This window comes from Podarcis muralis, chromosome 2, assembly GCF_964188315.1.
Source record: "Podarcis muralis chromosome 2, rPodMur119.hap1.1, whole genome shotgun sequence".
NCBI classification, from domain to species: Eukaryota; Metazoa; Chordata; class Lepidosauria; order Squamata; family Lacertidae; genus Podarcis; species Podarcis muralis.
This window is the reverse complement of record NC_135656.1, coordinates 121,076,130-121,100,516: the sequence shown is the minus strand read 5'-3', so window position 1 is coordinate 121,100,516 and position 24,387 is coordinate 121,076,130. Positions and strand designations below refer to the sequence as shown.

The 24,387-nt window shown below is 44.3% G+C and overlaps 2 protein-coding genes across 2 annotated transcripts; both read left to right on the top strand.

The window, feature by feature from the left end:
* The first annotated feature begins 3,143 nt into the window (after positions 1 to 3,143).
* Positions 3,144 to 10,674, top strand: LOC144326804 (vomeronasal type-2 receptor 26-like). Its single transcript, XM_077923643.1, has 6 exons — positions 3,144 to 3,175; positions 3,852 to 4,143; positions 5,829 to 6,125; positions 7,203 to 7,430; positions 8,516 to 8,642; positions 9,773 to 10,674. Exons 1-6 carry the CDS (start codon positions 3,144 to 3,146, stop codon positions 10,672 to 10,674), a joined length of 1,878 nt encoding a protein of 625 aa, XP_077779769.1.
* A 4,344-nt stretch (positions 10,675 to 15,018) lies between these two features.
* LOC144326803 (vomeronasal type-2 receptor 26-like) lies at positions 15,019 to 21,653 on the top strand. Its single transcript, XM_077923641.1, has 4 exons — positions 15,019 to 15,023; positions 15,428 to 15,722; positions 19,843 to 19,969; positions 20,743 to 21,653. The coding sequence occupies exons 1-4, from the start codon at positions 15,019 to 15,021 to the stop codon at positions 21,651 to 21,653; spliced, it is 1,338 nt and encodes a 445-aa protein (XP_077779767.1).
* Positions 21,654 to 24,387: the final 2,734 nt, after the last annotated feature.

Here is a 24,387-nt window from a genome sequence, read left to right as displayed (position 1 = left end):
ACTGTGTTCTGTGAAGTGGGACTATTGTTCTATTTCTCTTTGCTGTCTGATGCTATAGAGAGAAGGAGCCATGTTGCAGCGCTCCGTGTGTGTTTATATGTAAATAAAGTAGATTAGCCAAAATGCTGAGTTCTGTCATGCAAGGTGTGCAAACTCTGCGGATCCCTAAGTGTGCCGGTGTCTGTTGGCATCGGTCGCTGTGATGTTCGGGCTGAAGAAAGCTTATGAAGCTCCCCAACGATTGACCAGGAGGGAGGTAACATGCCAGTCGGGCATGTGTCTCTGCCAGGGTCCTACTCGAGTGTAGGCTGAATTCCTGGCACTTTTGTGGACAGTGCTGACTGCAGGGCACCTGAGCTACCGGATCCCTCCCAGGTGCCCTCCAGCTTTACTCTGTTTGTGACCTGACCATATAACAACTAGATTTCTTGACTCCAGAGTGGCAGATTAAATTGGTAAATGATCTAGCTATACCTGTTTATCAGTTACTCCAGGGATGAGTTTTAGTTCCATGCAAACACTGATACACACATTTGCTTTATTTATGACACCTTGACATTTTGAAGAAAAAGTTTGTTTCCCCAAATTTATGTCATGCGGGCACAATGGTAATCCCAAGGAATAAATATTGAACTGTACATTTCAAAGGAAGTGTTTAATGTTCCTTTTTCATATGAGAATTCCCTCTGCCCTTTTACAGAAGAATCAATGAGGTCCTATGAGAACCAGTGTGGTGTAGTGGTTAAGAGTGGTAGACTCGTAATCTGGGGAACCGGCTTCGCGTCTCCGCTCCTCCACATGCAGCTGCTGGGTGACCTTGGGCCAGTCACACTTCTTTGAAGTCTCTCAGCCCCACTCACCTCACAGAGTGTTTGTTGTGGGGGAGGAAGGAAAAGGAGAATGTTAGCTGCTTTGAGACTCCTTCGGGTAGTGATAAAGTGGGATATCAAATCCAAACTCTTCTTCCCAAACTTTATTTAAGGCATAGCCATTTGTATGGGTAATTCAGCATTCTCTTGCTCCAGTGTTATACTCTACAATGTTCTCAACTGCAGTCTCCTAAGGGACCCTAGACTAAGGAAGGGTGAGAGGTTGCTATTGTTTTGGACAGATGATTGTTTTCGAGTGAAGAGCTTAGCTCTCACGGGCATAGACTCTTGATCCTGACTGAATCTTCAGTATAATGTATATTTGCTCCCATCCCTATTTTTTCGTGGGTCTTATATGCTCATGCCCTATATTTCTTGCCCTGAATGTGAGCTTCCCAGAGATTATTCACTACTGGGAGATCCATGGAGCTGGACTAGATGGCACTTTGGTTTGATCCAGCTGCCAGGATCTTCTTAGGTTCCTGTGACCAAAATTCAGGACAAATTCCCCACCACCCACCCTCATTGAGTCATGTTAGACTTTGGAGATGCACATTGCAAACATGTTTTTCTCCAGCTCTGCTTCGGCCATTTGAGTCTCAAGAAAGTTGTAGACGCAAAACCTGTAATTATCAAAATCACAGTGATGTATTTTTCTAAAAGCTCGAGATATTTTTGGAGGTTGACTAAGCACCAAGATCAACAACAGCGTAAGGCTATTAATTCTACTGTGCCTGGAAAATAAAGTGGATGCAGAGAACAATTCCTGTCCCTGAGACAGATTGAGACAAGATTTAGTGCAGGTGAGAGGCAATGTGTGGTTGCTGTGTGACTTTTAATATCTCTGAAGCCCTTGTTGAATACCACCCAGACTGGGAAAACCACTTTAACTTTGGTGTTGCAAGAGTTTTCGGCTTCTTTGAATTAGCTGGCCCTGGAGGTGAGCAGAACCACTGACAAAGGAGGTGGTGGCGGCATGGACAGAGGGAGATTCCTTCTGTTTCTGCTGCTGCTTCTGTTGCTAATGATGCCCCATGGAGTCTGTGAGAACCTGAAGGCAAGATGTCCCTTGAATCTGATTAGAGATCAAAATGAGGCACTCAATTACTACCGGCCTGGAGACTTCCTCATTAGTGGGATCATATCTCCAAAATATATTATTGAACAGCTTCCATATGTATTTTCCCAGATCCCCTTCACCAGGATTAAGGAGTAAGTAATAGCAAGTGGGATGCCATATTTCTCTGCCACCATTCCAATGGTTCCTATTTCATAAGGAAAGAGCCCCTATCTCAGGACCAGGGAGCCTGTGGCCTTCCAGACATTGTTGGACTAAAGCTCCCATCATCCCTGACCACTGGATGCTTTAGCTGAGATTCCTGCATTGTAGGGAGTTGAAATTGATGACTCTTGGGTTACCTTCCAACTCTACACTCCTGTGATTCTATGACTGTCGGAGCTGGCTTGGGTCGATTGGAGTTGGAGTACAGGAAAAGATTCCCCCATGTCCTATTTCTTAGTTCCCTAGGTCTTCCCTGGTGTAGCTCACTCCTAGTTATGCTGCTCTGCTGCCTTCGGAAGATGGCAACAGAATAATGCAAATGAATCTGAGCAGGAATCATAGAATCATAGAGTTGGAAGAGACCACAGGGGCCATCGAGTCCAACCCCCTGCCAAGCAGGAAACACCATCAGAGCACTCCTGACATATGGTTGTCAAGCCTCTGCTTAAAGACCTCCAAAGAAGGAGACTCCACCACACTCCTTGGCAGCAAATTCCACTGTCAAACAGCTCTTACTGTCAGGAAGTTCTATCCACTGCTCCGTGTCCGCTTCTCTGGAGCAGCAGAAAACAACCTTTCTCCCTCCTCTATGTGGCATCCTTTTATATATTTGAACATGGCTATCATATCACCCCTTAACCTCCTCTTCTCCAGGCTAAACATGCCCAGCTCCCTTAGCCGTTCCTCATAAGGCATCGTTTCCAGGCCTTTGACCATTTTGGTTGCCCTCCTCTGGACACGTTCCAGTTTGTCAGTGTCCTTCTTGAACTGTGGTGCCCAGAACTGGACACAGTACTCCAGGTGAGGTCTGACCAGAGCAGAATACAGTGGCACTATTACTTCCCTTGATCTAGATGCTATACTCCTATTGATGCAGCCCAGAATTGCATTGGCTTTTTTAGCTGCCGTGTCACACTGTTGGCTCATGTCAAGTTTGTGGTCAACCAAGACTCCTAGATCCTTTTCACATGTACTGCTCTCAAGCCAAAAGCATGCATGGAATTGTCTCGGCAGCAGGAGGGAGGTGAGAGTGGCACAGAACTCAGGCAATTTCCAAGCTGCCAATATTCTATTTTTATTGGACAATTTATATATTGCCCAGTTACTATCATCTCTAAGAAATGCAACTGCAGCTCAACAGCAGACCATACAAAAATATTTCTTACCTGAATTTAAGCTTTCTGCCACCATCCCAAGCTCTTTTCCTTTTGTGTCACGTATTTTTAAACTATATGCCTGTGAACAGAGACTGTCTTAAAAATGAAAATTTAGGGTGCTCTGGGTCACTTTTTTGGCAGAAAAGCGGGGGGGGGGGATGCTTTAAATAAAAGGATACAGTCCAGGGACTCCCTCATCACTGAAGTCAGATCACCACAATATGAACAAGAACTATTCAGCTTTTTCGCACACACCTGCGGCATGCTTCTATGCTTCTGCGATAGAGCATGCATCTCCATTTTTTTCTTGCATAATGGACATACAGACCACTATTTGTGCATCAAATAATATCAGCCTTCATTATTTGAAATGGCAGTTAAGAGCTGGGATAGTGCAGTTGGTGGAGCATGAGACTCTTAATCTCAGGGTTGGGCAAAAGATCCATGCATTGCAGAGAGTTGGAACAGATGGCCCTCGTGGTCCCTTGCAACTCTCAAATTCTAAGATTCTGTGACATTTCCTAACTGATCTATTTATTGCAGCACAAAAACGTGGTACAACTGGCATGTCTTGTCCTTCATGTTCACCGTGCAAGAGGTCAACCAGCACCTCAGGCTCTTGCCCAACATCACTCTGGGCTACAACCTCTATGAGAACTATTTCAATGCAAGGATGACTTCTGATGCCATGATAGACTTGCTTGCAGGTGGTGGAAGCAATATTCCAAACTATAGCTGTGGAAGATGGAATAACCTTCTGGCTGTTCTTGAACGGGCCAATTCTGTAATCTTGAAAGAGATTTCGGCCATGTCTGGCATCTACAAAATCCCACAGGTATGAAGAAGTGGCCTAGAGAGACAGTGCACATTGTCAGCTGCATAAAATCCCACTTTCTCTTTAGGGCAGTCCAGAAGAAACTTTACAAAGGGCAGGGAGATCATAGAATTGGAGAGTTGGAAGGGACCCTGAGGGTCATCTTGTTTTTCTTTTCTTCTCCTCCCCCCCCCAAAAAACCCCTCAGCCTTCACTAACGCGGCACCTACCAGATGTTTCAAACTAAAACTCCTATCAGTCCAACCCATCACATTTTTTGTCAGATATTTCTCATTTCTGGTAAGAAAATGCATTTTTTCTTTATGTTGTTGCTTAGTCGTTTGGTCGTGTCCGACTCTTCGTGACCCCCTGGACCAGAGCATGCCAGGCACTCCTGTCTTCCACTGCCTCCCGCAGTTGGGTCAAACTCATGCTGGTAAGCTCGAAAACACTATCCAACCATCTCGTCCTCTGTCGGCCCTTCTCCTTGTGCCCTCCATCTTTCCCAGCATCAGTGTCTTCTCCAGGGAGTCTTCTCTTCTCATGAGCTTGCCAAAGTACTGGAGCCTCAGCTTCACGATCTGTCCTTCCAGTGAGCACTCAGGGCTGATTTCCTTAAGAATGGATGTGTTTGATCTTCTTGCAGTCCATGGGACTCTCAAGAGTCTTCTCCAGCACCATAATTCAAAAGCATCAATTCTTCGGCGATCAGCCTTCTTTATGGTCCAGCTTTCACTTCCATACATCACTACTGGGAAAACCATAGCTTTTACTATATGGACCTTTGTTGGCAAGGTGATGTCTCTACTTTTTAAGATGCTGTCTAGGTTTGTCATCGCTTTTCTCCCAAGGAGTAGGCGTCTTTTAATTTCGTGGCTGCTGTCACCATCTGCAGTGATCATGGAGCCCAAGAAAATAAAATCTCTTACTGCCTCCATTTCTTCCCCTTCTATTTGCCAGGAGGTGATGGGACCAGTGGCCATGATCTTCATTTTTTTTTATGTTGAGTTTCAGACCATATTTTGTGCTCTCCTCTTTCACCCTCAATAAAGGTTCTTTAATTCCTCCTCACTTTCTGCCATCAAGGTTGTGTCATCTGCATATCTGAGGTTCCTGATATTTCTTCCGGCAATCAATTTTGGCTAGGGATTCATCCAGCCCAGCCTTTCGCATGTTGAATTCTGCCTATAAGTTAAATAAGCAGAGAGACAATATACAGCCTTGTTGTACTCCTTTCCCAATTTTGAACCAATCAGTTGTTCCATATCCAGTTCTAACTGTAGCTTCTTGTCCCACATAGAGATTTCTCAGGAGACAGATGAGGTGATCAGGCACTCCCATTTCTTTAAGAACTTGCCATAGTTTGCTGTGGTCGACACAGTCAAAGGCTTTTGCATAGTCAATGAAGCAGAAGTAGATGTCTTTCTGGAACTCTCTAGCTTTCTCCATAATCCAGCGCATGTTTGCAATTTGGCCCCTGGTTCCTCTGCCTCTTCTAAATCCAGCTTGCACTTCTGGGAGTTCTCGGTCCACATACTGCTTGAGCCTTCCTTGTAGAATTTTAAGCATAACCTTGCTAGCGTGTGAGATGAGTGCAATTGTGCGGTAGTTGGAGCATTCTTTGGCACTGCCCTTCTTTGGGATTGGGATGTTTTCTTTATACTGCAAGCAAAAGAAAGCACTTAATCTCTTCCTTTCCTCACTAGATCAGTTATGGCTTTATTGCTCAGGTTCTGGAGGATAAAACTGAGTTTCCCTTTCTTTACCGGGTGGTCCCCAAAGAAGAAACTCAGTACCTGGGGATTGTCAAGTTGCTGCTACATTTTGGATGGATGTGGATTGGTCTCATTGCTCCAAACAATGATGGTGGAGAACGGTTTGTGAGTGCCATGACATACCTTATGATCAAGAATGGAATTTGTGTTGCCTTATCAAAGAGACTAGCAGGAAATTATCCACAGCAAATAATCAGCCTGAGTGAAGAATTTTACCTCTGGAGACAAGTTGGTGTATTTGTTTTCTATAAAAACACTCGCATGGGATGGTTTCGAATCATCTCATTTCAAAGCATATTTGAGAAAGAATTTGGTGCAAAAGTCTGGATATCAACAGCTTTTCAGGACATCAACTTGAATTCGTCTTTTTCACCAGATTTCTTCAAGTACATCCATGGTTCTTTCTCCCTTGTGATGAAGAGCAATTTCAGAAGCACCCAACGCGACTACTATGAACCAGACTCCTCCCTTCTGCAGCATTTTTGGGAGAAAGTATTTCATTGCTCATATTCAAAACATGTGTTGGCTGTGAGAGGCTGGGCAAGGTGCAGAGAAGGGGACAAGCTGCAGACTCTGCCCCAGGAGGAGCTGGAGGGAGCCCTGTCTCAAGACAGCTATGGCACTTACATTAATGTTCACGCTGTGGCTCAGGCCTTACATGCTGCATATTTGGAACTTCAAAGGCTACAGCCATGGCAGGTATTTCCTTTCCTTTTTTGCAAACCGCAATCCATTGCCCCTTTTCTCAAATCAAATTTAATTGTGAGAATTTTTATTTTATTTTTTTGCATTTTAAGAGACAAATCTAATTAGTGATTTCCTGGTGAAAGCCATCCTTTCTGCCCATGCTGATTATCTCAGAACACTCCCCACTCCAATATTGTGCTTCTTCCCTGGTGACCTTAGAAAGAAACAGATTTCTTAGCTGAGGTTGAACTCTCCTCCTCTCCTCCTCTGTCTCTGCTGGGCCTTGAAGTTGCCCATCAACAGTTGAACACAGACTGAGCAGGCATACAGACCTCCTGGTTACAGTCTTCTCCATTACGGTGAGATGTACTGTATTTTATTTTTCTATATTGGTTAGACTTTAAAACTTTTTTTGGGGGGGGAGGTACTTTGTATTGATCATTTTCTGTTTTACACCTTATTATTTTATATGAAATTGTATATAAATGTTCTAATAAAAACAGAATGCTTGAATAGGGCTGATAAGATGAGGTGTCCACCAACCCCAGTTGAGCAGGACTATGATATACACAATGTTTTCATGGTTTCTTAACACTGGTGTTTCCCCTGTCGTTCCAGCTTCACCTTTTCTTAAAAGAGATCCAGTGTTTGAATACTTCCAGGGGTGGACTATGTTTGGATGAGAATGGGGAGCTGCCCGCTGTCTTTGATATTGAGAATTGGGTGATGTTTCCCAATCAGTCTCTTGTTCGAGTAAAAATCGGGAGTCTAGAGAGAGAAGCATCTACTGGGATAAAGTTTATTATTAATGCAGAGGTCATTGAGTGGCCCAAGCAGTTTAACAAGGTAGGCAAGGATGGAGCATCCTGTTTCGCCACTTAAGGTGAGACAGGAAGAGCCACTTTGTCCTGCTCCTGCCACTGCTCCTGCCACCAACTACCTGCTCCTGCTGCCACTACACACTCTGCCCATCAGCCGCTGGCAGAGAAGCTGCCATTGGTGCCTATTTTAGGCAAGATCACACCAATTTAGGCTGATCTTGTCCCAAATGGCTGTGATCTTGCCCCAAAATCAGTGCTGATGGTGCCAGTGCTTCTCCACCACCTGCGCATGGGTGTGCCGCCAGGGGAGACCTTCTGAAACCTGAAGCAGCAACCACACCTGCTTCATAGCTTGGCTGACTCTGCTTCCATTCTTCCTTGTGCAACTGCTGCAAAATGGCCTTGTAAGTTTGACCAGTTGTGTCTTAACTACCGATTATAAGCTGCCACCACGACTCCCTCTTGCCACAGGCAGCACAGACATGAAAGGGATCTGGGATGGTCAAGGAAGTAGTGGCACCCGCCCTGTCGAACGCCCTCCCACCAGATGTCAAAGAGACCAACAACTACCAGACTTTTAGAAGACATCTGAAGGCAGCCCTGTTTAGGGAAGCTTTTGATGTTTGATCCATTACTGTATTTTAATATTTTCTTGGAAGCTGCCCAGAGTGGCTGGGGAAGCCCAGCCAGGTGGGCGGGGTATAAATAATAAATTATGTTGTTGTTGTTGTTGTTACAATCCTGGGATACCGAGATAGGACAACTATCCAGATTCAGTTCGCTTGGGGAGTGAAGGCAACAGCACCCATCTCTTTCCAGGGCCTCCTTTTCTCTCACCTCCAAATGTTATACTCTGTAGAATTCACCCAGCATAGCCATGTGTGAGATGACCCAAAGCCTGAAGTGTGGCAAAACTCAGAGTAAGCAGATACGCCAAAGAGGTTTCTCTGCCATACTGTTTTGCATTGAGAGTGTTTTCCTTGAAAGTAAAGCAGATGGGGTTAGTGGGACTAGAAATCTTTGTGGTTCGTTTTCCAACTCTATGAATACAGTAGAGACAAATACTGCTAACACTTTCCCCTTAATGCACCTTCTTGTCTTTATGGCTAGACTGTGCCTCGCTCCAGGTGTACTGAAAGCTGTCGCCCTGGATATGCCAAGTTGGTTCTAGAAGGAGAGCCAGTTTGTTGCTATGCTTGCGATTTGTGTGTGGAAGGGACGATCTCCACCCAGGAAGGTGGGTGACTCCAGGGGAGAAGGCATACCTTGGGAGAATCAAACGAGGGTGGAGAGTTACCCAGAGACATTTTGTGTGAAGATTCTAAAGACACTTTTGAATCTAGGTCTTTTGTTGGCTTCTCCGTTGTTCAATGTCTTCACATTGGGCCACAGTGACCCATGCGACGGTCACCTCCAGGCTTGATGATTGTAACTTGCTCTACGAATCTAGGGCTGCCCTTGAAACTGACCCAGAAACTCCAGCGGGTGCAGAATGCCGCGGCGAGGCTCCTTACAGGGTCTTTGCCGTGGGATCACATTCAACTGCACTGGCTCCTGGTGGAGTACAGGGTCAGGTTTAAGGTGATGGTTTTGACCTTTAAAGTCCTATGCGGCCTAGGACCCACGAACCTATGGTACCACCTCTCCTGGTATGCCCCGCGGTGGACCTTAAGGTCCACAAATGACAACATTTTGGAGGTCCCAAGTCGCAAGATGGTTAGATTGGTCTCAGCTAGGGCCAGGGCCTTTTCAGTACTGGCCCCAACTTGGTGGAACGCTCTGTCACAAGAGACTAGGGCCCTGCAGGAATTGACATCTTTCCGCAGGGCCTGCAAGACAGAGCTGTTCCACCAGGCCTTTGGCCAAGGCACAGTCTGACCCTTATATTTCCCTCCCCTTATGGTTTTGATCTATGGGCTACTTTTAAAATGAGGCTGCATTTTAAATTGTATTTTAACCTGTATTTTAAATTGTCCCCCCCCCCCATTATGTTTTTATAGTAATTTTACTGGTGTTAGCCACCCTGAGCCCAGCTCTGGCCAGGGAGTGCAGGGTATAAATAAAATTATGTATTATTATTATTATTATTATTATTATTATTATTATTATTATTAAATCCAGGAATTGAGCTGGAGGAAATTATTTAAAAATAAGTATTACCTCTCAGCTTTATCCAACATCATAAAGTTGTTTTGGAAACCAGAATGAGAAATATCTCAAGCTCCAACTCCTTGCAGGAAAGGCAGGATAAATGTGCAGACCTTCAATAATGAACATTTTCATTGCTTTCCCTATTACACATTCTTATTTCCTTACCTCCCCAACATCAGCATCTGAGCCCAAATCTACTCTTTTTCTCCTCCTCAGATGCAGAACATTGCACCAAGTGTCCAGAAGATAAGTACTCAAACAACGACCGAGATAAATGTGTTCCCAAGATTATCATTTTCCTATCACATAAAGAACACTTGGGGATTCTTCTGGCTTGCTTTGCTCTATTCTTGTCGTTAACCACGGTTATTGTGTTAGGAGTCTTCATTAAAAACAAGGACACTGCTATAGTCAAAGCCAACAACTGGGATCTCTCCTACATACTCCTCGCCTCCATCCTGCTTTCCTTTTTGTCCTCCTTCTTGTTCATTGGCCAGCCAAAGAAGGTGACCTGCCTTCTCCGACAAACAGCCTTCTGCATAATCTTCTCAGTTGCCGTCTCTTCTGTGTTGGCTAAAACCATCACTGTGGTGCTGGCCTTCCTGGCCACAAAGCCAGGGAACAAGGTGAGAAGATGGCTGGGGAAGAGTTTGGCCAACTCCATTATCATTTCCTGCTCTAGTCTCCAAGTTGTCATCTGCACCATCTGGTTGGGAATTTCTCCTCCATTCCCAGATTCTGAAACGCATTCTCAGACTAGACAGATAGTCCTGCAATGCAACGAAGGCTCTGTTGCCATGTTTTACATTGCCCTTGGCTACATGGGCTTCCTGGCTGCCATCTGTTTCACAGTGGCTTTCCTAGCCAGGAAGCTTCCCGGGTCCTTCAATGAGGCCAAGCTGATCACCTTCAGCATGCTGGTCTTCTGCAGTGTTTGGGTGTCCTTTGTGCCCACCTATGTGAGCACAAAGGGGAAATACATGGTAGCCGTGCAGGTCTTCTCCATCTTAGCCTCCAGTGCTGGACTTCTGGGCTGTATCTTCATCCCCAAGTGCTACATTATTCTACACAGGCCTGATCTGAATACAAAGGCATATTTAACAATAAAACAAAAGTAGAAATCTGATGCTGAAACAGTTTTTTAAAAGTCTTTAAACAAGTGCAATGTTCCCTAGAATTCTCAATTATGTGAGATGGTTCCACAGGAGAAATTATATATCTTCCTATTGTCATTAACAGTTCTGAACACTGTATAAGAACTCCAGAGGAGTTGGGAAGCAGCCAACAAGAGAGAGGATCACATTCTTCCCAGACAGTAGTTTATCAATTCTCCATTGCTGTGAGAAGGACAGGAATGCAGTGTGTGCTAGAGAGAAACTGACTCCCTCAAGTGACACAGGCAATGTCAGAATGCGGGAGCGGGTAAAGCAGTTCCACACCGGAAGGAGAGTTAATTCATCCAAGGAGCAGATGTATGGGAAAGATCTTAGACAGAAAACAAACCTGGAAACGGAAAGGGCATATGTTCCAGATATTCTGCCATACCCGGAATCACTCCCCAGAAGGGTCATATGATTCATAAGTCAGATGTGTGGATAGGTGTCCGAGCCTGAGTGCTTGTATTGCAATAAATCTTCAAGCTTATTACGACTTGTGTGTTGTGTTATCAACATGGCAGCCTGGCTTCTGACACCTATTTTCCTGGTACCGAATCCCAGATAATCTAATTTTAAAGTGTAACCTGAAGTATTAAAAATTAAAAATTAAAAAGACATTGTTTAGGTAACCACTCTTTAGTAATGCACTAAAGCACGTATGTAACTGATCAGCAATAATGACTGCACTCATGAAATGTACCTTACCCTTCCCTGATCATATGTGTATGTAACAATTATTAGGGAAGATGGAAGATAGCTGTATTCATAGGAAAAATGGATCCCTCCCAAGTGTGGAAAGTCGACTGCAATTCCAGCTGTAGCTTCCATGTGCTTTGAGTACCTAATCTGGAACTATATTTAGTGTCCTGTAGGTGAGGAGATGTGATTTGTGCTGGCCAAAACTGTTTTACTCAAAAATAGATAAACATCATTTAAATCTAATTCTGAAATATCTTTTGGTTGCATTTTATCCCCCCCCCCCAAAGAAACAGTCATTACCCTAGATCTCACATTTTCTATCCCCAGGAACCACCTGAAATGGCTGAACATTACTGGGGTTCACATTTGCAAATTGCTAAATTATTCATCCTGTGTTTTCCTTGTGACAAATGACTCAGCTTTCTTCAATTATTTCCTGTCCTAACTCAAAATGCTGGCTTTGACCTATAAGGGTTTATAAGGGACATTCTATTTTACATCAGTATTACTGGGTGGGAGAGGAGGCACTTTTTCGTAAGGGTATATTTTTCTTCTGTCCACATTTGTTAATCTCGCCTGCCCACTGGATCATTGGAGAGTTTTGGCAAACATGGTTTTCTACACCCAGCCACCTGCAAAAAGAGCAAATAATTCATGGTTCATGGCAGAGGCAAGTCTTTCCCTTATCATTATGGAAATAATGGTGATTTGGCTCTCTAATTCTGCCAAAACTCAAGGGATTTCTCTGAAGATCACATTTGAGACCAGGAACAGAAACAGCAGAATCAGGAATAACTGTACACAATTTTTTTTGCATCCTGCCTGAAAATATATTGATTCTGCACTCTCCTGAGAGCTTGGACTGGGGTTTGAGGCAGGCAGGGATGCTGTCAGTTTGAAGCTTAATATCAACCCCCTGGATGAGAAGCCCTTAGCTGAACTCCATCTGTATTAACAAAGCCCCTCTTGCAGTTTTGGTCTTGAAAGAGGGTTTCGGTGATTCTGAAGAGAAGAGCCACAAACAGGGTGGGTGACAGCAGCACGTATGCCCATCAAAACGTTGCTTCTGCTGCTGCTCAGTACAGCCTATGGGATGTTGAAGGAAAAATGCCCCTTGAATTTAGTGAGAGATAGATATGAGCCCTGGGACTATTATAGAGCAGGAGACCATCTCATCGGTGGGATTATCCCCACACTAAGTGGAGCATCCCAGCCAGGCTCTTTCTCCCAGGTTCCTTTTATCCACATATCTCCGTAAGTAAATTATGTGGGGATGAGTTTAATGGTACTCAAGCTGTAATCTAATGCTTTAAGCCTCTTTAAAAGAGACAATGGGCATTTCCTTGCATCAGCTCCTGCTAAATCCCAGATTCTTCGTATATCTCCATTTTACAGTAGGGATGTGATTCTGGAATGGAGCAGTTTGAACACTCCAGCGCCATGCAATGAGCCTATTTTCACCAGCTGGTGAGGTTCAATTCAGACAATAATCTATGACCCATAAGAATTGTATCCTGATGTATGTGTGTGAATCCCCCGAATACCTGTTTTATTTGATTTTATATTGTTGTTCTTTCCAATTTAAGCTGCACTTTCATTTTAATGGATCTTGCTTTTATTTATTTTATTTATGTACTTGCACTTTGATGTGCTTTCGAACTGGTAGGTTGGCAGGAGCAGGGACCGAGCAACGGGAGCTCACCCCGTCTCGGAGATTCGAACCGTCGTCCTTCTGATCGGCAAGTCCTAGGCTCTGTGGTTTAACCCACAGTGCCACCCGCATCCCTAACAAAACCAAATACATATCCATATAAAGAGATTTCTCTGAATCTCGAGACTTTCCTCCCATCCCCTCCATGGGTTCTAATGTTGATGTTTTCAACTGCATATTATGCCATAGTCTGTCCATAGTATTTGTAACATTACAAGTGAGATTAAAATCCTGCTAATGTTTTCGTCTGCTTACAGGGGTCTCCTAAATAGACTATAAATCCCCCCCCCAATCTTTTTTGAAGTTTTTGTCTTCTTGGTCCCTGAGCTTTCTGGTCGGTTTTCCCATTTCGGCATAGTCTAACAGCTTTCCTGCCATTCCTCTCTGATAGGAACTTTGTCTTCTTTTCATCTCTGGGCTAATAGCATTCGTGCTGCTGTTGTCGCATACATGAAAAGTCTTTGGATCTTGTTTTTAAATTGTACACTGTGTACACGACTTAGAGGTTCTCACACACCTACACACATCTAAACACACATACCCCCTCTGTCTATTAAAGGTTATTTTCATCCTTGTATTGCAGCCATTTAATAAGGGAAGGGGAAGTAACCTTCTACAGCCCACTTTGACAAGGAAACACTTACCGGGGTCTCCCATGGCAACGGTTGTTTATATCACTGATTCTTTGAACCCAGCTCCTTAAAAAGTGTTGATTTGCATGACCTATACCTTGCTGCTTCAAAGTTCGGGTGTCAATTGCCCTCTAAGTAGTTAAAGATTGAGCCACCCCACTCTCTGCTTAGTGGTAGCAACAGCTCATGGGGTACCAGGCACTCACACAGGGTCTGTTGTCCTTTGGAAAATGGAGGCACAGCAGAGACTATCGTGGCTTTGAGAAAAATGGTTTATTCACGTATCTACACCATCAGTCTGCATGGAGGGAGTTCATGGTCTTTTCGAGAGGGGCTTGTACCCCACATTAGTGCAGTCCTGGAGCCCAAAGCATCTCTGCTAGCCAACCTCACCCAAAGATGGACCCAGCCTTTCTTCCTCCTTCTTCCTCCCAGCAACCTTCCCCCCCCAAAAAACTCCTCCTTCCCTCCTTCACAGCCTGTTACCCTGGCAAGCTCAAATCCTAAATCCCCACTCTCTGCTCACACCTCAGGTAAAGTTCTCTTGCACTGCCAATGTCCCGCAATAGCCCTCTATTGTTCCTTGATGTTCCTAGCTCGGCCAGGCTGTTTTGCATAGGCCAGCCCAGGTAATCCTCTGCAGCTTGCATTCTTCCTTTGTTTGTTTGTTTTTTTTGGGGGGGGGCGAAGGGGTTCCCCTTAAAACCCATAGCAATATAAAATGGTGAGGCAAAAACATTCCTCTTTAACCAAGGCTTTCGGCTGATTAACATTCTTATGACCTTTAAAAAAAATTGTGGGAGGGGGGACTACTGGTTTGTTTTTGTTTTTAATAGGTATTTTGTGTTCTCATTTTGTATTTTCATGTTCAAAACCGCCCAGTGATCTTCAGGTGAAGGGTGGTATACAAAAAAGCTAATAAATGAATTAATGACTAATACAGAAACGTTTCACTCAGGGTTGGCAATTGGGATTCTGATTCTGATCAAGCACGGGCGTTGTTCCTAAAATAAACTCAAGGTGCTTTCACTGTCTAGAAATCATACAATCATAGAATAGTGGTTGTAAATGCCCTTCAAATTGCAATTTCCCCAAGCCCACTCCCTTTCTGCAATGTACATCATGGCAGTGCAATGTAGTGGCTAGAGTTTTGGGATTTAGACTGAGGAGATGTATGTGCACATCAGCCCTCAGCCACGAAGTCTTTGGCTCTCCTGTGGCTTCTCTTACATTAAAGCATTATTATCAGGGTCAAATGGTGGCATGAGGTGTGGCACATATGTGCTGCCTTGAGCAAGTTGTTGTTGTTTAGTCGTTTAGTCGTGTCCGACTCTTCGTGACCCCATGGACCAGAGCACGCCAGGCACTCCTGTATGCCTCCCGCAGTTTGGTCAGACTCATGTTTGTAGCTTCGAGAACACTGTCCAACCATCTCGTCCTCTGTCGTCCCCTTCTCCTTGTGCCCTCAATCTGTCCCAACATCAGGGTCTTGAGCAAGAGGAGACTGCAAATGTGATGGGTCGCCTGGATGAATGGCCATCAGCAATTCCTGTGTTATAGGGGGTTGGCCTAGACTTTGGGGTCCCTGCCACCTCTACCATTTTCTGATTCTATGACTGTGACATATATTATTAAATGGAGGGTGACGTGTGAGATGTATGTTTTGTTGCAGAGGAGAAGAACAAACAATTTTACTCCACAATCTGGCCTTCCTGCTCGCCATCCACGAGATCAACCAGAACCCCAGGCTCTTACCCAACATCACCCTGGGCTACAATATCTTTGAGAACTATCACAATGCAAGAATCACATACGACGCCATGGTAGAGCTGCTCTATACTGGCCATGCAAGTGTTCCAAACTACAGGTGTGGAAGGCAGAATAACCTGCTGGCTGTTTTAGATGGTGCAGACTCTGAAATCTCTCTCCATATTTCGAACATGTTGGGCATCTACAAAATCCCACAGGTGTGAATTGGGCAGCAGTCTAATTTCACTTTGCTTTAAAATGTTAAAGTTTGGCTGTCTGAGGGAGAAAGTTTCTGTTAGTAGCAATCTTCCTTCCTTCCTTCCTTCCTTCCTTCCTTCCTTCCTTCCTCCCTTCCTCCCTTCCTCCCTTCCTCCCTTCCTCCTGTCCATCTGGACTGACAGAATCCTATGTTATGGAGAGGAGACCTGTATTTCAGGAAATTCAAACAAAGCCAAGCCAAACACTTTTCTTTTCCGTTCCCATCCAGGTTAGTTATGGGTTTGTCTCCCATGACATCAGTGATAAAACTCAATTCCCTTTTTTCTACCGGATGATTCCAAAAGACGAAGACCAATACACAGGTATCGTCAAATTGCTCCTGCATTTCAGATGGACATGGATCGGTCTCTTTGCTCCAGAGAATGACAATGGAGAAAGGTTCATGAGGTCCTTGACCCCTATGCTCACCTCGAATGGGATTTGTGCTGCCGTCTCATACAGAATCCCAGAAATGACTCAGTATGAAGTGAAAATTGACGTTGATTCATTTCTCACATGGAGACAAGTCAATGTATTTGTTTACTATGCAGAGACTCGTTCTTTCTTCAGTGGAATATTCTTTATAAATCAAATACTCAAACTGTGGCTACAGTCCACTGAGGGGAAAGTCTGGATCACAACAGCTTTGTGGGACATCACCCCAACACTGTCTGACTGGAGATTACAACTCCAGCACCGTCACTGTTTCTTTTCCTTCTTAATTCAGACAGAGGTTGCCCTAAAACATGACCATTTTGACTTCAGTCGCTTAGTTCCTTACTGGCGGACAATATTTGATTGTTTCATTTCAAAGCACTTGTTTTCTGCGAAAGAACGTCTCAGATGTGACCAAAAAGGGGAATTGCCCCTGGATATCCTTGTGCAGAGTCTTTCTCCAGACAACTACAACATCTATAGCAGTGCGTATGCTGTGGCACATGCCTTAAATGCTGCTTACTCATTCAGATCCAAGCAGGTGGCAATGATGGGTGGAGGAGACGGACGGAGGCTTCAGAGGCTACAGCCATGGCAGGTATTCCTTTTTCCATCACTGATAGTACTAATGAAATGTGCAAAAGTGTTCTATCATTATTCAGAACAGGCTTTGTGGAGATCCCACAACCACCCTCCACTTCTTCAATATTTATGCATTTTGGAAGGGTATCTCACCAATCAGGGTTTGTTTGTTTTTTGCGGGTTGGGGGTGGCATTGCTACAGAAAAAGCAACAACCTTTTCTTGTATTTCTAACCCATGGTGGAGGAACTTCTGAGGTGGCCAAATTTAACGTGTGTGTGTATTAAAGCGATGAAAGGGAAAGGGGGGGGGAGAGGAAGAAGGAAAGTGCAAGAATTACAATAAGAAATATATAATATGATACAGTAACTATAATCAGTTACATTTCATAGAATCTTAGAGTTGGAAGGGATCCAAGGGCTATCTAGTCTAACCCCTTGCAAGGCAGGAATAATTCCCATACATTGTTATATAGATATATGAAGCTGGGATACAACACCAGACTTTGGAAAAAGAAAACGCATTTGCTGTTATGGAACATATATTAAGGTTTATGTGATCTTTTGGCTGTATGCAGGGATGTAAAGGGGAAGCTGATGGATGATAATATCAGTAAATACTGGGGGAGTCATCTAGAGACTGATTAAGATTATGAGTAGGAACAGGGGATCATCATGGACATATCTTATAAGGAGAGCAGGAAGCTAGTTTTGGAATTAAATTACATTGTATTAAATTGAAGCAATTCGGCAAGATTTGCAATCATTTGGAAAATTGATAAAAAATAAGAAGTGGAAAATGTGGCAAGAATCACAGGGTAACAGTGGGGGAATCGCTCAGGTGCCTTCCAACCAGCAGGTGCTTTCCCCACTAAGCCCAGAAAGCAAGCAAGCGAAAGGGAGATAAAGAGAAGAGAGGGGAAGGGGCTGTCCATTCAAGCAGCAGCAGGAGTGGAGTGAGCTTTCGAGGCAGAATTGGTTTATCTGGTGACCCAGTGCTGAAAAGCCTCCATGGCCGCCTCCCCAGAGTCATAGAATCATAGAATCATAGAGTTGGAATAGACCACAAGGGCCATCGAGTCCAACCCCCTGCCAAGCAGGAAACACCATCAGAGCACTCCTGACATATGGTTGTCAAGCCTCTGCTTAAAGACCTCCAAAGAAGGAGACTCCACCACACTCCTTGGCAGCAAATTCCACTGTCGAACAGCTCTTACTGTCAGGAAGTTCTTCCTAATGTTTAGGTGGAATCTTCTTTCTTGTAGTTTGGATCCATTGCTCCATGTCCGCTTCTCTGGAGCAGCAGAAAACAAGCTTTCTCCCTCCTCTATGTGACATCCTTTTATATATTTGAACATGGCTATCATATCACCCCTTAACCTCCTCTTCTCCAGGCTAAACATGCCCAGCTCCCTTAGCCGTTCCTCATAAGGCATCGTTTCCAGGCCTTTGACCATTTTGGTTGCCCTCCTCTGGACACGTTCCAGTTTGTCAGTGTCCTTCTTGAACTGTGGTGCCCAGAACTGGACACAGTACTCCAGGTGAGGTCTGACCAGAGCAGAATACAGTGGCACTATTACTTCCCTTGAGTCAGAAGAGTTCTGTTTCAACCAGGGACAGTCGAAATCGGGTGCTAAAAGCTTGATGTCTGGAACCGTTGTGCAAAATTTGGTTACAATCAGAGCAACAAAACATAGTTTCCCATAAAAGAATTTCACGTTTCATCCCATCCCCTAATGGGAAGCAAAGAAGTGATGCTCTTTTTATCCATGTGTCATTCTAGTTCCACTCATTTCTGAGGAACTTTGGATCTTACAACGCCTCCATGGATGGGGATGGGGAGTTGACCGCCAACTTTGATATTTTTACCAGGGTGGTGTGGCCAAACACTTCTGTGGCTTCTGTGAAAATTGGGAGTCTCAAGCAGCAAGCACCTCCAGACAAAAGGTTCAGCATTGACAAAGATGCCATTGTGTGGCTTGCACAGCTTGTTCAGGTGAGTCTTCTCTTCTCATGAGGTGGCCAAAGTATTGTTGTTTAGTCGTTTAGTCGTGTCCAACTCTTTGTGACCCCATGGAGCAGAGCACGCCTGGCACTTCTGTCTTCCACTGCTTCCCGCAGTTTGGTCACACTCATGCTGGTAGATCCAAGAACACTGTCCAACCATCTTGTCCTCTGTCGTCCCCTTCTCCTTGTGCCCTCCATCTTTCCCAACATCAGGGTCTTTTCCAGGGAGTCTTCTCTTCTCATGAGGTGGCCAAAGTATTGGAGCCTCAGCTTCAGGATCTGTCCTTCCAGTAAGCACTCAGGACTTATTTCCTTCAGAATGGATAGGTTTGATCTTCTTGCAGTCCATGGGAGTCTCAAGAGTCTTCTCCAGCACCATAATTCAAAAGCACTTCAGAACACTAGGTGGGTGTTATTTGCAGAAACACCCGGTGAGCCCCTCACCCTACTGCAGTAAATATTAAGGCTCTTCTCATCCTAATTCATTTCATAGAATCATAGTATTGCACAGCTGGAAGGGATCCTAAGGGTCATCTAGTCCAATTCTCTGCAATGCAGGAATCTCAGCTAAAGCATCCATGACAGGTGCCCATCAAACTTCTGCTTTAAAACTGCCAGGGAAAGAGTCCACAACCTCCCGAGGGAGACCAGAAAGTTCTTTCTGATGTTTAATGTGAATCTCCTTCCTTGTAACCTGAAGGCATTGGTTCAGGTCCTACCCTCCGGAGCAGGAGAAAACAAACTTGCTCCATCTTCCATGTGGCAGTGAAGCTTTGCATCCATCTCATCTGCTTAATTTGCCCCAGATTGGACTAGATGCTGATATCAGTTTAGAGAATGCATTTACAACAGATCAATGATAGGTGGTTTCCCATTCTGAGAAAATAATGGGTCTCTGGTCTAATCTACAAGGACCCTTTTCTGTGGGGCAGAAGGTAGAGCAGTTTTCTAGTAAAATGAGGAGTGATTGTGTATTTTCTTTGCCTGTTACTCAGTTCTGTGGCTTATTGACCCATTCCTAACACTTTTTATTTGATATTCATTCATTTTATGGTTAGACACTTCCACATTCAAGGTGCAGCAAAAGCTGCTCTTCTGGATACGTCAAAGTGATTCAAGAAGGAAAGCCGCTTTGCTGCTATGCTTGTGCTCAATGTCCCAATGGGACCATCTCCACCCAGGAAGGTAAGGAATTCCAGAGGGAAAGGAAGCCCTTTCAGAACAAGGTATGTCCCACCAACTAGAAGACAAACACAACCCCCTGTGTTGCAAAATGTAACAATCAACGGAAATGCAACACGCTGGCTAATAACTGGTAGTGGATATATAATTAATTACAATGTCACTACAATACACCACTACAAAATAATGTATCTATCATACAGTACATCTCCCAAAATATACAAGTGACTTTAAGCTGTTGTATATATAAGAGTCAAAAGAGGAGTCAAACAAGTCAATGAATAGTGAGGAACGCCAAGCTGTCTCTCAAAGGAAGACGTCCTATGGAAGTCTCAAAGGAAGACGTCTCTCAGAAGTCTAAAAAGGAATTCTGAAGAGGACAGTGTATCTGGAACAGTTCACTGTTTCGGAATAAAGTTCATCAGCTGGAAATGGACTAGAAGGCATTGCTAGCAATGAATGACAACAAAACTGAGCAACCTGCACGAATGTTATACAGTAAAACAAAATATATAGAAGTACTGTACATACCTAATAATTATCAGTGAGATATTCATACTAGTGTTGATTACCACCAACTAGAAGAAGCTGACCCAAAAGGGTGGACAGAATGAAGCCAGGAGTCTCAATAGCATGATTTAGGACATTCTAGGTCTCTGGTATAAGCTGCCACCCAATATATTATGGCATCTTGAAGAATCGAGACTAATACAAAGACCTGTATGATACATGGAACAAAAATCATAGGACAATGAAGCAACTCTTTATCATTGCAGATGCAGACCATTGCAACAAATGTCCAGAAGATGAGCATCCAAGGAAGAACCAAGATCACTGTGTCCCCAAGATTATCAGCTTCCTAGCCTATGAAGACAAGTTGGGGATCCTCTTGGTTTCCATTGCCCTCTTCTTATTTTTAATCACAAGCTTTGTGTTAGGAATCTTCATTAGATTCCAGGAAACTCCCATTGTCAAAGCCAACAATCGGGACCTCTCCTACATCCTCCTCATCTCTCTCTTTCTCTCCTTTTTGTCCTCCTTCCTCTTCATTGGCCGGCCAAGGAAATTGACCTGCCTTCTCCGACAAATGGCCTTCAGCATCATCTTCTCGGTTGCTGTGTCTTCTGTACTGGCTAAAACCATCACTGTGGTTCTGGCCTTCATGGCCACAAAACCCGGGAACAAGGTGAGGAGATGGCTGGGGAAGAGTCTGGCTAACTCCATTGTCCTTTCCTGTTCTGGTGTTCAAGTTATTATCTGCAGCTCCTGGCTGGGGGTGTCTCCCCCATTCCCAGATTCTGACATGCAGTCTCAGCCTGGAGAGATCATCCTGCAATGCAATGAAGGGTCTGTTGCCATGTTTTATGGTGCTCTTGGCTACATGGGCTGCTTGGCTGCTATCTGCTTCACGGTGGCTTTCCTAGCCAGGAAGCTACCTGGGGCCTTCAATGAAGCCAAGCTGATTACCTTCAGCATGCTGGTCTTCTGCAGTGTTTGGGTGTCCTTTGTTCCCACTTACCTGAGCACCAAGGGGAAATACATGGTAGCCGTGCAGGTCTTCTCTATGTTGGCCTCCAGTGCTGGTCTCCTGGGCTGCATCTTCATCCCAAAGTGCTACATCATCTTATTCAGGCCTGATCTGAATACAAAGGAGCACCTCACAACAAAAACTAAAGATGGCATCTGACTTAATATATTATTTTATAGTTGAACTGCAGTGCAGCAGTAATGGAACTGCACTACTCCTCATTTAAATGTACAGTGGTGCCCCGCAAGACGAATGCCTCGCAAGACGGAAAACCTGCTAGACGAAAGGGTTTTCCATTTTGGAGGTGCTTCGCAAAACGAATTTCCTATGGGCTTGCTTCGCAAGACGAAAATGTCTTGTGAGTTCCTGCAGGCTTTTTCCCCTTGCCCCCCCCCCTTTTCCCAAGCCGCAAAGCCGCTTAACAGCTGATCGCTAAGCCGCTTATCAGCTGATCTGCTAAGCCGCTTATCAGCTGATCCGCTAAGCCGCTTAACAGCTGATCGCTAAGCTGCTTATCAGCTGATCCGCTAAGCCGCTTAACAGCTGATCTGCTAAGCCGCTGAGCCGCTTATCAGCTGATCCGCTAAGCCGCTTATCAGCTAATCCCCTAAGCCGCTTATCAGCTGATCCGCTAAGCCCGCTAAACCGCTAATAGCTCTAATCCGCTAATGGGCTTGCTTCGCAAGACGAAAAAACCGCAAGACGAAGAGAATCGCGGAACGGATTCTTTTCGTCTTGCGAGGCACCACTGTAGCTTCACACATGGTAAATCCCATTTATTTCTTTAATTAATTAAGTTCATAAAATTTATGCTCCAGTTTGTTGTAGGAAAAAAACCTCAAAGCAGTTTCCAAAAGGATAAAGCAATAAAATTATCCTTTTATTTAACATATGGCAAAACCACAATAGAATAAACTAAGACAAATTTAAACTCTTACAAGCTTTATAAACACCTGAGTAGGCCTGTCTGAATAAGAATGTTGGTAACAATAAAAATCAATGCATAATAACTCACCACTAGTCACAGACCTTTTGTACTTCATGTTATAGAAGTGCTTGTTTATTGCAGGGTCATCCATCAAACTGGCCATTGGCAGCTGCTGGAGTCTCCTCCTCCCTCTGGCTGCACCCAGCTCTCCTCTCGCTTGGTCTCCAAGGACATGCAGAGAAATGAAACAGGCTGAACAGAAATCAGTTGTGCAAGGGCGCAGATTGAAACTGCTGTATACAGTCATACCTTGGTTTTCGAACAGCTTAGTTCTCAAGCAACTTGGAACTCGAACGTCGCAAACCCGGAAGTAGGTGTTCCGGTTTGCGAACTTTGCCTCAGAAGCTGAATGTCTGGCACAACTTCCGATTGCCTGCAGGACACTCCTGCAGCCACTCCTCGGTTTCCGAACGTTTCGGAAGTCGAACGGACTTCTGGAATGCATTCTGTTCGAAAACCAACGCACAACTATATGTATATACTTTATAATTTGTGTAAATGAGAAGTAAAAATTAGTAGCATGATAGAACATTCAAGCACTCCATGGCTGGATTAACTCCAAAGTTCGTGGAACTCAAGGCCATGGAGAAACAGCAGGCATTGGGGTGATGCATCTATTGGAAGTGCACAAACAGCCTTAGGGTCAGAACTAACGGCATATTTGTGCCATCTGGGGAACCAGGAGAAGGAAAGAAAAAATCGCCAATCAGCTTTTTGCTTTAACAGGTGGTGGTGATCTTTCTCTGGTCAGTATGGCGTCCGCCCTGTTTGACCCCAGGTGAAAACTTTAACAAATTCATCAAGGGAAGTCTCATGAATGCAGTGCTGCAGTGGTTTATGATTGGTCACGGGTCAACAAAGCTGACCTACGTTTCTTTGTACCTTAAAGCAAATTAATCTAGTCAGTTTCATGTGAGATTACACTCCACTGAAAAGTTTTTGGCAGCAGGAAATAAAGACAATCAACATGACTGTACAGAACAATTTGCAGAGGAGTCGGGAAGCAGCCAACAAAAGAGAGGCTCGCATTCTTCCCAGACAGTAGTTTATCAATTTCCCCGTTGCTGTGAGAAGGACAGGAAAGCAGAGTGTTCTGGAGAGAAACTGACTCTCTCAAGTGACACAGGCAATGTCAGAAGGCAGGAGTGGGGGAAGCAGTTCCGGAAGGAGAGTTAATTCATCCAAGGAGCAGACGTATGGGAAAGTTCTTAAACAGAAAACAAAGCCGGAAACAGAAAGGGCATATGTTCCGGATATTCTGCCGTACCTGGAATCACTCCCCAGAAGGGTCAACTGATTCATAAGTCACCAATGTGTGGATAGGTGTCTGAGCCTGAGTGCTTGTATTGCAATAAATCTTCACACTTGCGTGTTGTGTTATCAACATGGCAGCCTGGCTCCTGAGACCTACTTTCCTGGTACTGAATCTCAGATAATCTACTCTAAAAGTGTAACCTGACGTATTAAAATATAAAAATAAAAAAGACATTGTTTAGGTAATCACTCTTTAGTAATGCACTAAAGCACATATGTAACTGAACAGCAATAATGACTACACTCATGAAATGTACCTTACCCTTCCCTGATCATATGTGTATGTGACAATTATTAGGGAAGATGGAAGATAGCAGTATTCATAGGAAAAATGGATCCCTCCCAAGTGTGGAAAGTCGACTGCAATTCCAGCTGTAGCTTCCATGTGCTTTGAGTACCTAATCTGGAACTATATTTAGTGTCCTGTAGGTGAGGAGATGTGATTTGGGCTGGCCAAAACTGTTTTGCTCAAAAATAGATAAACATCATTTAAATCTAATTCTGAAATATCTTTTGGTTGCATTTTATCCCCCCCCCCCCCGAAAGAAATAGTCATTACCCTAGATCTCACATTTTCTATCCCCAGGAACC